This window comes from Anomalospiza imberbis, chromosome Z, assembly GCF_031753505.1.
Source record: "Anomalospiza imberbis isolate Cuckoo-Finch-1a 21T00152 chromosome Z, ASM3175350v1, whole genome shotgun sequence".
In the NCBI taxonomy this organism is placed as follows: Eukaryota; Metazoa; Chordata; class Aves; order Passeriformes; family Viduidae; genus Anomalospiza; species Anomalospiza imberbis.
Window position 1 is genome coordinate 31,414,906 of NC_089721.1, and position 15,990 is coordinate 31,430,895.

General features: G+C 35.9%; 1 protein-coding gene across 10 annotated transcripts in view; it reads left to right on the plus strand.

The window, feature by feature from the left end:
* BNC2 (basonuclin zinc finger protein 2) overlaps nucleotides 1-15,000 on the plus strand; it is a 326,769-nt gene extending 311,769 nt beyond the window's left edge. For 8 of the 10 annotated variants that reach the window (XM_068176975.1, XM_068176974.1, XM_068176977.1 and 5 more), the window contains one exon: nucleotides 11,867-15,000. In XM_068176975.1, coding sequence (XP_068033076.1) covers nucleotides 11,867-12,527 — 661 coding nt within the window. In that variant the 3' untranslated portion in view covers nucleotides 12,528-15,000. Of the gene's footprint in view, nucleotides 1-2,033; nucleotides 2,099-9,543; nucleotides 9,575-11,866 lie in introns of all 10 variants that reach the window. The other 2 variants (XM_068176984.1, XM_068176981.1) reach the window with 2 other exon arrangements.
* Nucleotides 15,001-15,990: the final 990 nt, after the last annotated feature.

A 15,990-nucleotide genomic window follows, 5' to 3' on the forward strand; every position in this document is an offset into this window, starting at 1 on the left:
AGAAGTAAATTTGTGCAGATATGGGCCTCTGGGTAGCTGCATGGAAAAAGCAGAGACATACTTTTTGTCTGGTTACCTGACTTCCGGCCCTTATACAGGTGTGCTTGAATAAATTAACATCAGTTACCTATGATGAGCCACTGCAAACATTATCAAGGGAGATGAAGATGTGAGAAAGCTGTTACCTGCCTCCTGGTATCACCTCCTTGACACAACAGTACCAAATTTTTGATCATCCTACTAGGGTTGGAATCTTCTACAAATAACTTTTTAGAGAATTATTTTCTATAAATACACTCAATTCTAGCTCCAAGAAATATAATACTTTGCATCAGTCGATGATAATTATTGCTGTATTCCCCAAATATAATTAGCTGTCATATACAACTTGAATTTCCTCCAATAAGAACAAGGAAATCAGGTTTTAAGACACTGGGAGTTTGATGAACCATTTGTCAAGAGACAAAAATTGTATCTGATACATTTTTAAAAATATAAACACATTTTACACCTATACTGGATGTGATGCAGTTCACAAAGAGACTAGCTGCATATCCAATACAATTGAATAAACCATTAGGTTTGCTCTTGCAGAGACACTAAGATGTGTGTCATTGCTAATGTTCACATAACTCTTCCTTACCCAGGAGAAGTTATATCGTAAAGAAACATTTTGTGCCACCCCTAACACAGATCTACTGATCTAACCTCTTCCATGAGTAGTCATGTTGAACATAGACTGCCTGTCATATTGCATACTCACCAATGTGAACGGAAGAAGCAGAATTAAAATAGAATGCATATAAAAAAGTCTTCATAAGATGTTCATAAGATTTTAATAAGATTTTTAAATTTAAAAGAAAACAAATAAATTGAAGCATGAGTCTACTTATGTGAGCAAATATTGAAGAAGCAGTTCTGGTGTAGAAGTTTTTTTTTCCAACTATATACAGTCATTTATTTGGGATTTGAATTGGAGCTGGTGGTTGTTTTTTAAAACAATTTGCTGTCTACATTTACTTGTTCTGCTTTGGCATACAAAATTATGTCACTTAGAGAGGGAGAATACATTTTTTTATGCAGTTCAAAAAGTCTCATTTTATGCGAACTTGGAAATGAGCCAAGGTATTTTCAGTGACCTGAAACGTTTATTTCAACAAACCGCTACACCAGGATTAACATAGGTGGGAAGTATAAGTAAAACATTGAAAAGACTAGCCAAAAGCAGAACATGTATTGAGCAATATTTTTGCCAGGTATTTATTGTGACAAATAGTGGAAATGTTTAATGTGTTTTGTCCAAGTTTCCTGCATAAGTTCTGTGTGTTTTCTGTTTGGTGAATGAGATGATCTGGGAAGACAGGATGGGGAACATGAAGGCCTATCATAATATCTTATTTGCCCCTAGGTTCCTAGAAAATACTGGAAGAACCACAAATTTTCCAGAGAGTGGGAGACAATTATTTTCCATTCATCTTAATAAGTGTAAAGCGTTCTCAATTTATGAAGCTCTCCCGTCTTCTCTGGAGTCTTTTGGAAGTGGGTTAAATAAAACATCTACCCACATAAATTCCTGCAAGGAAAGCCTGTAGCTGTTCTTTTATACTTTAGAGCAGAAGGTTGTAAGATTTCTGCTACAGTGAAGGAAGCTGTACTTTACAGATACAAAATTATGCCAGGACACCACATCCAAAAGTCTGGGTGGAACAAGACACTGCACACTCTCAGGTGCAGCAGTCTGGGGAGAAATAATGATGGATGAGTGAAACAAGTTTGTATCAGGAATAGCTGTGTGTTTACTGCCCTTTGGATTTACAGCTTTCAGTGAAGGACAGAGACACTCAGGCAGGTAAATGCTGTCATACATACAATCATGATCCATTCATTTGTCAGCTATGCATGTCTGTTTGAAAAGAGAAACTTTCAATTCAAGAAGTAAACTTTTCATCAGATCTTATAGCTGACCAAAGATTATTATTATAGTTGAGACCATTTTCTTTTCCCCATAATGACGATGCTGCTCTTTCCCCTAGATTTGAGCTGTTTCATTCATTGGAACATGAACTGAGTGACTGTGTTGGGACATATACGAATTAATGTGAGTAAGAAAATCGGTGAGGGAAGTCTTATGAATGAAAACGAACAAGCAAACAAACCCCAAAACAAACAAACAAGCACACACACACAAACAAACAATCAAACAAACAAAGAAAAAAAAACCCACAACCCAAACACTGAAAGAGGGAAAATTTACCATGTATAGATGCCTCAAAATAGCTATAACACTTTGTTCAATGATAGTGTGTCAGTTCTATCAGTATTTCAGTATTTCTAGATACAGGTTGACATTTCAAAATATATTTTGAAGTAGAATTATATAACACATAATCCGTATAGTAAAACAAAGATCATTTGGATTTCTATTCCAGTGCTTTTTGACAAAATACATCTTAGCTACTGAGGCAGGTGAGACAGGAGGGTTTTCCACTGAAATACATCACAGTAAAAGATGTTACTCAAAAATCATTGGCAATTTATGGGCTCTGGGGAAAAGAAACCCAAAACCCAACTTTTCTAAGTCTGGAACATTTTTTTTTTATGATTATACAAGCTGCTAGTCATTAGCAAATATGACAGGGAGTAAAAGCAAATTTGTGAAGTAGAGCCTATAGTTTCAGAAATATACTGTTCAGTTAGAAAATGTTAGTGGTAAAGCTAAAAATTCTGTTCACTACTTGTCTCTGGGTGATCCTAAGGGAAGACACACAGAGTTATGAAAGAGAGTTAAGTGGTCCACAGTGTCAAGGAGGAGACCACTGTGTAGGTACTGCAAGCGAACTGCAAAAAACTGTGCACAGCTTGTTACTACCCCTTAATCCTGACCAGCAGTACTAGAAGTTTGCTGTCCTTTGTCTCTTCAGGCAAGCAGTGCCACACATGTGTACCAGTATTTGTGAGGCTATGCTGTAGTAACTCGGTAGAAACCACTCATTCACATTCAGCACGTACACAATAAAATATTCTCTAATGGTACCTTTAGAGGTACCTCAGGTGGTCTTTTGGGGCCTGAGGTAGCAGAGGAATATCTCAGGTGAGATACCACTTATGCTTATCACAAGTTGAAATTTTAATGGCAAACACTGGATATTTCCTGACAACAGTTTTAACCACTACTTCTAAAAAAAATCTAAGGCTTTTTGTAGTGCTTCCTGCTTTACAGCAATATCTTTTGAATGAGCAGTTTGCCATGTGCTAAGAAAACTTTTTTTAAAATTTTTTTTTTATTACGAATCTATTCCACATTTAAGCTTGCCCTAAATAGCATTGCTTTAAAAGATCTGTCTAAGAAATAATTTAACATTTTTGCCATGAGGCACCTACAAGCTTCATATAAATGGACCTGGAAGAGAAATGAAAGAGTTTTAGATTTGCCAGAAATGTATGATCCCATAAAAGAGAACGAATTGCAGGACTTTGTTGGCATTGTGAATTAATGTAAAATAGTTTGTTTTGTGTGGGGAAAGCAGGGGAAGAGAAGGAAAGAATAAGATTGTAATAATAAGATATTTTTTGCTGTCACTTTTTCTTTTTTTTTTTTTCTTTTGAATAAAGAGGGGTAAGAAAGTCCTGAGCTGTATGTCTATGTCAAACTATATGAGTCTAAAACACAAGATGTAAATTATAGGGTTTATAAGTTGTTATTTCCAATGTTACTGATTTTGTTTTTAGTGCTTTACGAACTTTATTGCTTATTTTATTAACTAGGGAAAAGTGTTTCGCATTTCCAGTTCAACTCATTTCCCCCCTTTCTTTCCTTTTTCATCCCTCTCTCTCCTTTCCTTTGTTATGCTGGAATAAAGAAAGTGATTACAGTTCAGCCACTTACAACTGAAAATACAAATGGGACATAGTTAATTTTGCTGCCTGTAAACCTTAGGTTGTACTTTTGTGTTTTACACACAATATGCGGAAATAAAAATAGACCAAACGTATATGTGTGCCTGTGGATGCATGTACTGAAAGAAAGACATACATTATGTTATTAGATAAGGATGTAAAAATACAATGGATAGAAAGAGAACTTGGATTCCCTCTCAGACGGTGAATGAGTCCTTATTTCAAGAACAAGATGCACACAGATATATATACACTATATATTATATATTATGCAAGACTGAGAACCAAGATTTCCTGAGGAGGGGCCCTTATAGGAAGGATAACAGATCCTGCACTGGCTGTCTCTCAGTTCTGATAGCCAGATAGGAGAACAGCACTAATTCTGCAGCCTTTTTAGTCTGTTCTGTCACAGAAGGGGCACTGCTGGGTCGCTCAGCTCACTAGTAATTGTGTTTTACAGACTTCTAAAGCAATTGGCTCAGTCAGTCCCAATTCAATAAAAGTGTAGAGCAAGAGTGAGAGCACTTTTGTTCTATTTTTTACTTGAAATTATTTCATTCAGCAGTCTGTCTTTTTTATTACCAGGATTTGACATTAGCACTCCAAGCTATATTAGCATCCATTTCAGCAGTTCAGTAATGGTATTAAAAAAACACTTAACTTCAACGGTGAATGGTTGTATGACAGTACCATAAAAATCCACATTTAAAAAAAACTTATGTATTTGTCTCTGTAAATTATTTTTCACTCGTTTAACCACTTCAAAACTACACTCTCTTGACTGGTGTTTGCAGGAGCTTTAGCAGCAAGGAAGGCTTGTAAAGGGGCTGCAACTGCAGAAACAATGGCACAAAGAGAAAAATTAAGACATTTGAAGATGAAGAAAAATGTGATAGGAACATGCAAGCACACATACATATACAACAAAGACCTTTCATTTTGAGTGGTTGCCTGACGTTCATCAACTGAAGTAAGATTTTTAAACTCAAATCACTCGAGGTAAAATCTTTGGCATTTTCCATATTTCTGGGATTTAATTTTGAACCCAGCACTCTCCAAGCTTGGGACGGCAGCCTAACTATCTTGGCACTGCAGCGCATTCATAAATGACTGCATTAGGTTCTAAATTTTGATTAAACATTCTGTAATTAATCAATGGTAGACATGAAGCAGTTGGCAAGGTCCAGAGCTGCAAAATGTTTAAGACATAAAACATTACAAAGTAATTAGAATGTGCTCCTTCAAGAGAAGGATTGCCTTCAATAAAGAGGTAAATGATAGCATCATGTTTATTGTGGACGTAGGCAGCCAGTGCAATATGATAAACTGCAGGAGATACACGTATCAGTAATCATCCACATTATTAGTGTCATTAATCATAATTCTAAAAATATGACAGCAGCAGCCAACTTTTTGACCAATTTTGCCTTTGCCTGTTGGCCGTTATAACTTCACTAATAGACTGCAGAGCTCCTGTGCGTGGCAGTTTGCATTGAGAATGGAAGGTTAATTATATTTGAGCTGCTGATTCTTTCTCTCCTCGGAAAAGACTGAGCACTTTGACAATCCCAGGAGCTCACTGCTGTTAAACCAGTAAAAGTACTTTATTGAAATTTTCTTTGTTGGTCAGGAATGAGTAGATGTTTCAAATGAGATATAAGCACCAGGCTGGGACGGCCGCTAATGTTTCTTCCAAAATAATCCTTGGACAGCAGGCTGAACTTAGATATCTTTGCACATTCTCCTGTGGACGAGTAAAAAGTTGAAAATTTAATAAATGCTGACAATAGCATGTATGGAAGAATCTCAGAGGATTGAAATTACTGAGAAGTTGGGGCATCAATGAAAGGAGGTTTTAGAATAATCAGCTGTCTGTTGACCTGATAGGGGTCCTTATTTAGTAATGTAAAATTACTAATAGAGAAACACTATTGAAATGCCACATCATATTTGGTTTCATAGTTCCTCTGGTATTATATAAATAAAACCAGCATTTTTAGACTAACAAACATTAGGAATGAGAATTACTATTGCATTTTGATCAAAATAAATGGTTTACAGATTTTCTGTGGCACCTGAAATTGTACAGAACTATCCCTGGACCTCAGGTTTTATTATTATTTTGAACTTGAGGTTCAATCAGTAAAGAATCTGTAAATCTCCTAAGCAAATAATGAGATAATGTGTTCTGTGCATCAACATCTGAGATGAAAGATTTGGTTGGAAATCAGAGCTGGGGAAAACTAGGAATTCTACCTGAATTTTGTTTTTATTTCTGCATTGACTGAAACTCGGAGTTCAGTAAAATTCATGAGTGCTATGCTGAACTTTAGGGTCTGTTTGTGTAAAAACTTGCAAAATTATCACTTTTGGCTGTAGCAGTAAAATTAATGAAGGATGAAAACTGATTGCAAAACTTGGATCATGTAAAATTTAGATAATTTAGGTTTGAAAAGAAATGCTAATGCACCTATTCTTCATCCCTTCAATATTTCTTAAGGGAAAATACACCTTGTGTCAAGGACTAGCAAATACTTCAACGGAGTGGATATGAGGACTTAATGCATGACTGCAGTACAGTTCCACCAGCTAAACTTCTCTGTAGAGCTTGTGTAAATTGTAGAAAAAGTTTTGGAGTGATAAACAGCAGTGATGAGCACCTGTTATGTCCATTAAAGTCCTTTGTCATATGTATAATGACTTCTTATGCATGGAACATTGTGACACTGTGTTAGTTCACTTAGAAAATATTCTGTCAGATAAATCCTCTTCTAAACTTTCTCAACCAGTCCAGATATTAGACAAGAGTGCTGGCTATTTTGTAATTAGTCTGTTTTGCTTCCAGGCAGCTAGTAAAGTGAGAGGTTGAAGTGTTGCAACACAGTTTTGATCATTTCTCAGCAACTTTGGCAAGTATGCCAGTTGTTGTGCTTTTTGTTTGTAATATCTTTTGATCTTTAATGGACAACAATAGTAATATATTAAGAGTCCAATATAACCTCAATGCTTCTGAGCACACACAACTCTTGTGAACACATAATTCTTTTCACACCATAAGGACCATTTCACTAAACAGCTCAACAGGTATGTACTGAATTATTGGACCTTTGAAGAGCTCCAAGCCTGACAGATTTTTTTTTTAATTATTTGGTAGCAAATATTGCCAGCAAATATCAGTTTCATATTTACCCTGAGTATTTGCCCACACAGTTAACTATCCTGCCTTCCTAAATGGTATCACTGCATTAACATTTTTTATGCATTCCATGGTGATGATAAATTGTTTTCTGACTCTAACTGTGGATTAAGTATGCAAAAGGCATGTTTGCCACTGCCAACAAACCAATAATTCTCACTAACATCTTCAGAGTTACAACATTTATAAAGTTGCAAAGTGGAGTAAACAAACCATCTGTTTGGCTTTGCTGTATATGTCATGCTCTCATATTAGCATATTACAATTCATTTAGTAAACAAATTTGGTGATTTTGTTCATGTCAAAGTTAGAGGGAGCTTGAAGATGATTAACATTCCTGGGACAGGCACATTAATACATTGCTTCCTCTGCAAAGTTAAATGGCTTCTCAGGAGAATCACCCCTTGTTGACAAGATGAGACTGTCAATTTTGTTTGCCTGCCACATTAGGGGCCGTAAGGGGATGGGAAGCTCTGAGAAAGAGGAGCAGTGTAGGCAGCATAATTCACTGTGAATTGAAAAAAGAAGTCTAATTCTGATAAATGGTCGACCCCAATACATCCTACCTGTTATTACAACAGACGTGCCATATCTGTGCAGTAAATTAGTTAAACCCCTAAAGAGTTTGATAGGAGCTTATCTTCAAGTGAATAATTTGAGTGTAGAGGGAGCTGTCTTCGTGACCAGTGTGAGTGATTTGTTTCATATTGAAAGGAATTGAAATGACTGGGCTCCACATCTTTAATTTGCAAGAACTTGCTTGTCCTTTATTTCCTGTATTTAATAAGCACCAGGTTTTTTTTTTACTTTTTTTTTAATAGGTGCTGAACTGTATTTTACCTTTTGGATTTTTTTCCTATGAAAGGTTAATATTTTTCAGATTCTATGCAATTTCACGTCTCAAGAGCTGATGCTGTTACCTTGTTTATGTAAAAATGCCACGGTTTTATCGAGTAGTATAGAATTTTTGCTTTGACTCTTTCTAAAGTCTAGCCACTATACCTACTTTCAAAACTTCAGTATCTAAATAAATGAATTTTTTTCACAACTCATACCTCTTTCTCCACTAGAATGTTTTCACATATGATATTTAGGTACCTTATTAAGCAGATGTGAAATAGATTAAGAAATGAATGTAAAAGAATCAATTCTTTTGAACTGTGGTTGCATAATGGAAATCGACTGCTATGAATGAACCTATGTTCAGAAGTTATGAACAGCAGAGCTAATGCACTGCCATGAGTTCATCTTTATTATTGCATTACACCTGAATCAATTGATAAAGTAGCTTCTTTTTAAGGCTAGGAATGGCACTTAATTGAATAAAAGTCAATGTAATTATATTAGGAGAATCCAACAGTACTGCTGACAGCGGAAAAGGGACACTACTGAGCAGGGTGCCAGAACTGGTCCGCACATTTCTGCACATCGTTTGCCTGACAGATATTATGGGCTGGTACATACTTTAACTAGATTACTGATTGTTACTGCTGTAAGTGAGAATTTGATAAGGGAGGCATCTCTTCTTATCAGAGCATCAGCAGAGTTTGCATCCTTACACTGGTCTTTCTCAGAATGGCCTTTGTCTATCTGGGGCTTGGTGCCCCCTCTTTAACATGGCACTTTATTCTTATCTCTTCATTTAGTGAATGCTGAAGTTTTTTTCACTGCATGCCTGACTGTTGTTTTTCTCAGCAGAAAACCAAGGAAATAGTAGACACAAACGCCTGGAAGCAAGAGTTACAGTTATCCTAACTAGCTTGTATGCTGAAACAAATTCCCATGACACAGGAGTGATGAGGGGAGAGAAGGGGAGAAATTATAAGTACACACATGAGTACTTCATGAATAGTTTGTAGTTAGCCTTATGATGATAAGCAAAAATGTGCTTTTATGGTCATTTAATAACTCTGGTCAGTGTGGACAGGCCTTCACAGTAAGAGTTTCCTGTACTGCACTTAGTAACTTTACATGGAGCTGTATTCCATCTGAAACCAGGAAGGCAAGGGGCCATCAGGACTACTGTTTATCATTCATGTATGTGCACTGCATGCATCTGTTCAGAACTCATTTGTGGATAATAATGGGTATGGTGCGAATATGCTTTGATTAATCTGATTTATGTTTTCTGTATTGTGTGATTGACTCAGTATCCATCAGGACAACAGTGTAAGTGATATTACAGCTGGCAAAAAACAGGCTCACCATCAAGACTTTTTTTTTAAGTCTGTGTTTTATTGGTTTCAGTTTTTTTTTTTAAACAAAAACCAGATATGACTGGATTGGAATGTGAATTTGTTCTCTCTCTCTCTCTCTCTCTCTCTCCCTCTCTCTCTCTCTCTCTCTCTCTCTCTCCCTCTCTCTCCCTCTCTCTCCCCTCCCCCTCCCCCTTTCCTTCTCTTTTCTCCTCTCCTCTCTCTCTCTCTCTCTCTTTTGTGATCTCAATTTAGCAAAAGATTAGAAAGCTGATCTTATCACAAGGTAAGCTCAGCCTTCCTAAGTGCAGTGTGGGGATATGCATAATTCCACTTCTATGCCTCAAAAAAGCAATGGTGCTATATTTGCTTGTGTGAAAAGAGTATTTCCCATGGGGGACAAAAGCAAGAAATACTCTCCACTTTTTCTGCCCTTGCCCATACCTCTCAACTGTCTGTCATTAGGAGAGAAATCCTCTGTTCTAGACCACCCCCTTACTAGAATAATTGCATCCCAAGCACACACTTCAATTACCCTGCATTTCAGTATCAGTTTTATGTCAGAGAACAGAGAACACCTGCTTTTGCAGGTAAATGGGACAGATTAGTTCTATTGCTGTTTGTTCATTCCCTTTAGTTATGTGCAACAGATAAATTAATCACAAAGTGTTAGAAAATTACAGAGATTTACTCCACATCAATTTAATCTTCCTACTTTTGCATTTGTTTTATTTATTTGTATTGTATTGCTGTACCATGTTTTGGACTTAGTTGGTTGAGAGGTATGTTTCAAAGGGTTTCTTAAAATAAAAGCTTCCAGTAAGGAAATATTGCTAATAGCTATTGTTCCTTTTCTCCCTTTTTGCTAATGTAGGACCTGAATGTCTGTAAAATATTTGATCATTGTTATGTTTTCCCTTGCCAATTTTGTACCTAGTGCTTTTTGCAAATTAAGCTATTCCTATGTTTAAATTCTCTCTTTCTCTCTCTCCTTCCCCACCCTCCTCCTGCTTCCCACTCCCCCTCTTCTTTTCCCTCCTACATTTGGGCTCTGATCTGCAATTTATAATGGGCAGACAGACTGGTGAGTCTGCATGTTGTAAATTGCGGGTTTGGGTCCTTAGCTTGCGAAGAATGTTATGCAGTAGAACTTCGCTAATTCTTTTTTTGCTGACTTGAAATTCAAATCACCCTCCAAAGAAACTGAATAAATATTTGTCATTTCCTCAGCAATGCTGCACATTCTGAAAACTGAACCCCAAAGTTTTCTATTGATGAAAACTTTACACTGATTTCTTATACTTAAGCACTTCAGTAAAATGAGCATGTTCTGTGGTCCGAGGTCTTTGATGTCCATCATGTTTGTTGGTTGCATCATTAATTCAGAAAATGCAGTTTTTCAAAGAAGGTTTCTTTACACTACTGCAAATCAGTGAGGTTCTACTGCAGTAGATGAATAAAGCCAATGCCAAAAGTGGAGAGTAGAATGCAGTTTCAAATAATAGGCTATTTTACACATTTACTAACCCAAAGGCTTACATTGTTTGCAAACGTAGAGCTTTTTTTCTTGAGAGCAAAGGCCCAGATCCTGTAAAACACTTGAGAGTCTTTTAATTTGCAGCTCTTGGGATCTGGTTTAAAATTCACTTCTATCAGTGACAGTTTTCCATTGTCTTGAGTATCTGCAGTAACTTCAGCAAATACCTAAACCAAACCATGCTTAAGTTTTTTGATTGATATGGGGCAAAATTCTCACTGCCATTAATAGGGTTTTTTTTACTGAACATTACACTGCTTGAGTCAATCAGTACTGCATGCAGACAGTACAGGGAAAAGGACAGGGAGGAGTGGCAGTGACAACTTAGAAGGATGAAACCACTAACTTTGGCTAAAATTCTCAGAAACTTACATGTAGACTTCAAAGACTTATTCTCTTAAACCCTTCAAGTCTTCTCCCTCTTGGTTTGGCCTGATTCTGAATCCCTTTATAGGAGAATTAAACTACCAGAATCAGGACCTCCGACAGTGCCTTATTCTGTTATCTTTATTTTACTCTCCTCCTATATTTCACTTACAGAGTTATGTAAGTACTTATTATAAAAATATAAACATATTTTTATGTATGTATGTATGAATAAGTATCTAAAGACATGGATCTAGAGTAAGACATAGCTAGACACACATTAATATATTCCATATATTAATATTTTTTGTCTGTTGAAGAGAAAGTCAGCAGGGATTCAGGAATCAAGAAGAGAATTTTGTATTTTCTGCTAGTACAATTTATTATTTTTTAAATTTCAAATAAAAGGGCTGTAGCTGCTGTTGGAGACTAATGTTGAGGAGCAGCAGCTAACAAGAAAAAAAAATAAGGGGGGGAATTTGCTTGTTTTGTTTAGTTTTTATGTTGCAATTTTCCACTTATAGAAAGACCAAAATTTCCAAGCAACATGGATAGAGGATATTTTAATGAGAAATTATCAATGAATCATAATTTGGATTTGGTGCTTGTTGACTGTATGTTTAATCAAAAATACTGTACATTTTTCCTTTTCTCCCTCCCCTCTTCCTTTCCCAGACACAGTGCTAACATAAACCTGCACCGTAAACTGTTGACCAAAGAACTGGATGACATGGGCTTGGACACTTCACAGCCTTCTCTTAGTAAGGACCTCCGTGATGAATTTTTGGTGAAGATATATGGCGCTCAGCATCAGATGGGGCTTGACATAAGGGAAGACACCGCCTCACCTGCTGGCACTGAGGATTCCCATATGAATGGGTACGGCAGGGGCATGGCAGAAGACTATATGGTACTAGACCTGAGTACCACCTCCAGCATTCAGTCCAGCAGCAGTATCCATTCCTCAAGAGAATCTGATGCAGGAAGCGATGAGGGTATTCTCCTGGATGACGTCGATGGGGCAAGTGACAGCGGGGAATCTGCCCACAAAGCAGATGCCCCTGCCTTAGCTGTAGGTATGGGCACCGATGTCCCAGGATCCCTCATGTTCAACAGTGTTTTGGTGAGCAACGGTGGGATAATGTGTAACATTTGCCACAAGATGTACAGCAACAAGGGAACCCTCAGAGTGCACTACAAAACAGTGCACTTGCGAGAAATGCACAAGTGCAAAGTCCCTGGGTGCAACATGATGTTCTCCTCTGTTCGTAGCCGAAACCGGCACAGCCAGAACCCCAATCTGCATAAAAACATTCCTTTCACTTCAGTAGATTAGGTCAAGGATGGACACAGCATAATGCCAGCTCTCAGAGAGGGCCCACTACATCTGAACTGCCATATACAGTCTCCCTTTATATATATATATATGTATATATATATGTATATATATACACACACATGTAAATATACATATATATATATAATTTTTTCTTTTCTTTTTTAGCAAAAGAAAGAAACACCAGGTGCTTTTTCCCCTTTCTTGGTTGTTGGTTTTTTTTTGTGTTTTTTTTTTTTAATAGAAACAAAAACATAGGACCTTTAATTTGGGTGAAGAGATCCTTCATTAAAAAAAACAAACAAAAACAAACAAAAATCAAACAAAAAAACTGCAGTTGTCCCTAGTTCTGTTAGAATGTTCTTAGTCATCTCCAAAGAGACAGTTTGTTCTTCCCATAACTTTTGCCTGAAAAAAAAGAACAAAAAAACACAAAAAAATCCCCCCAAAAACACAAAAAAAATGCAAACAAACAAAAAGAGAAAGAAAAAATAATCTACTTAGTTGTCTTTGTGTCTTCTAAGCATTGGGGATAACGTTCTACTAAGCATGGCTGTTACACTTGTATATATATATTGAGCCTTGACAGGCCTATGATGTAAAACAATTGTATTGATGGTGGTTTAACTCTGATTTTTTTGCTTAATTTTTACAGTTACATTCAGCTGTTAGATAAGCAGGAAAAATAGTTTGCTGCCTAGTTTTACTCATTTATGTTAGCTTTAATGCACATTTTTAAAAGAACCACGGTCTTGTTTTAACTACCTGCTAGATATAGGTAATACAGAGGTGCTGGCATGCTTTACAGTACCTGATTTGATACAGTTTTTTTGTCTTGTAATATTACATAAATCCAGTCATGCACTTTTTCGTACACTACAAGGGGATGTGTAATAATATCCATGCTTTTTTTTTTTTCTTAAACTATTGCCATATTTTCAGTAAGTGTCTTTAAAAAATACACTTAGATAAAAGTGATCTGGTCAGTATGAGGGCATGAATGCCAAACAAAGAGTATTAGTGTTTAGTGTTAATACAAAAGTGCCAACTTTGTGCACATTTTGAAAATAGAAAATGTAGTTATTCACCATAACCACAGTTGTAGTTTTTGGACTACACACAGAAAAATACTGGGGAGGGAACAGGGGTAAAGTGAAATACAGAATTCTTGGTGCTTTTTTCAAGTGCCAATTATTACTAGAAACAATAGTACATCCTTATTCCTTATATACTACATTGCATAAAAGTGAAAAAAAAAAAAACAGAATTTTGTCATGTGAACCAGTAGAAATTTTTTTTGTCAAACATGCGTAATATTTGGGGATACAAATGCTGATACTACTTGTCACAGAACAAAGATGAATATAATTTTGTGTGCTTCTTAATATAGCCTGGATTTTTGTGGTGTTAAAAAAAATCAAAACGAACAGGGAAATAATGTTAACTATGTTGTTCTCTAAAGTTGTCTTTTTTGCAATGGAAAGTGCTGTAGTATGATTAAGGCATGTTTTATAGAAACAATCAAAAGAAATTAATGGCAGAAGCACTTAGTAGCTCTAAAAATATATGCTGGACTTTTTATTAGGTAACTTTCCCTTTGGATAAAATTAGAAGACAGAAATAAAGGATGTCTAGTTGTGTTAATGTTTTGTGTTTCACTCGCATGATTTGTCAGAAAATAACAAAAGTCCAAGAAATATAGTGAACAAGAGAGCGAGCCCAACCAGGAGACAGAGAAGGAGCAAGCAGTTGAGATAGGCAGAGAGAAAGGAGGCTGCCCTCTGAATTTTTTTGTTTCCGGTGTTTACACATGTTGCTTGAGGTGGTAAACCACACTGGCAGCCTTAGTTACTACAACATACCGAGAGAGGGATGGTATTTACTTAAGCTCAATCTACAGCCAAAGCCATTAGGATGTGTGTTGTAGACTATTTTCTTTACAAAACTAATAACAATAACAAAACAAAAAACAAACAAACAAAGAAACTATTAAGGGATATTTCAGCATACAATAAAATATTCCTTCAGTGAGAATGTGTTCCTTTTCTGTATTTACTGACCCAGAACATTATTCTTAGCAAAGAGTCAGAAATGCTCCATTGTTTCAGCTTGTCGCTGTATTGTTTTGCTGTGCATTTTGATTATTCTTACTTTTTATGTCCACTTGAGTACTTAACTCCTATTACATTTTCTATAGGAAACTCTTAATATAGATTTCCTCTTTTTTAGTGCTTTTTATGCATTTCAATATTTTTATTTCCAAAAGTAGGAATCAATATCTAATAAATCAGTATTTCCAGTTGTAGAAAATAAAAGAAAAATATTTCTAAATGAATTCTCACTATGTTCCTATTAGTTACAAGCCTCTGGTCATTTTTTTTATTCTGTGCACTCATGAAGCCGTGAAAACATTTGTGAATTCCACAGGAACTATAAGAAAAATTTACCTTCTGGTTTATAAAAAAAGAAACTTTATAGCAAAAAAGTACGCTATTTCACTGACACTTTTCTTTCATCTTTTTTCTTTTCTTCAAAATCTCAAGTACTTTGCCTTGTTAAATTGAATTATCTGCTTTGTTTTGTTTTATGTTGTGCAAGCTCAGTATGTTTGTGAGAAAGGGAAATTAGAACAGTAAGGGTGCATTTTTCCAAGACATATGAACCTTTGCAGTGTTACCTGTACTGCACCCTTATCTCTCCTCCCAGGCTAATAGGAACAAGTAATACAGAAAGTCTAAAAAATAAAAGAACTAAAATGGAATTATATATACAGGAAAAAAAAACCTACTCTTTTGTAGTATGCACAGTATAAATATAATTTTTTAATGAAAAATGCATTTGAGGTATATAAAGAATTCCTCACTGAATGAATCACTGTTCAGCATTCTTATTTCACTATGGTTCTTTTAGAGGTCAAATAGGTTTGGTAAGCTTATTTGGAAATTTACACATCACCTGTAGATAAATTCAGCAGATTATTGACATAGAAGAAAAAAAAATATGTTTATTACACAAAATTGAACAACACATTCTAAAACATAAGGAAAAAGGGACAAACCTCCAAAAACTGTTAGAAGCTCACAAGTCCTACTTAAGCTATATAGAAGATACCATCTCTGTCTTGTGGACAGAACACTACTTACTGTTATTTTTAGGCAAATCTACACAAAAGTAGTTTCTTCAGTGTTAGTGATACTAATGTCAGAACAGTCTTTTTTTTAAAAGGGCACTTACACTTACTTTGAATTGAATGGCATTTCCCTCCTTTCAATTTAGCATGCATCTTTATGAGCATCTGTATTTATCAGGATTGTTCTTGTGGTGGAATTTATATCATCTGACATTATCTGAAAAATTCATAAAGGGGCATAGCAGCTTGGTTTTACTGAAAGTAGCATTTCTGGGTGATCTCAGCAGAGACTCAGAGTGCAGTAATAATGACCAAACATCTCATCTCTTCAGC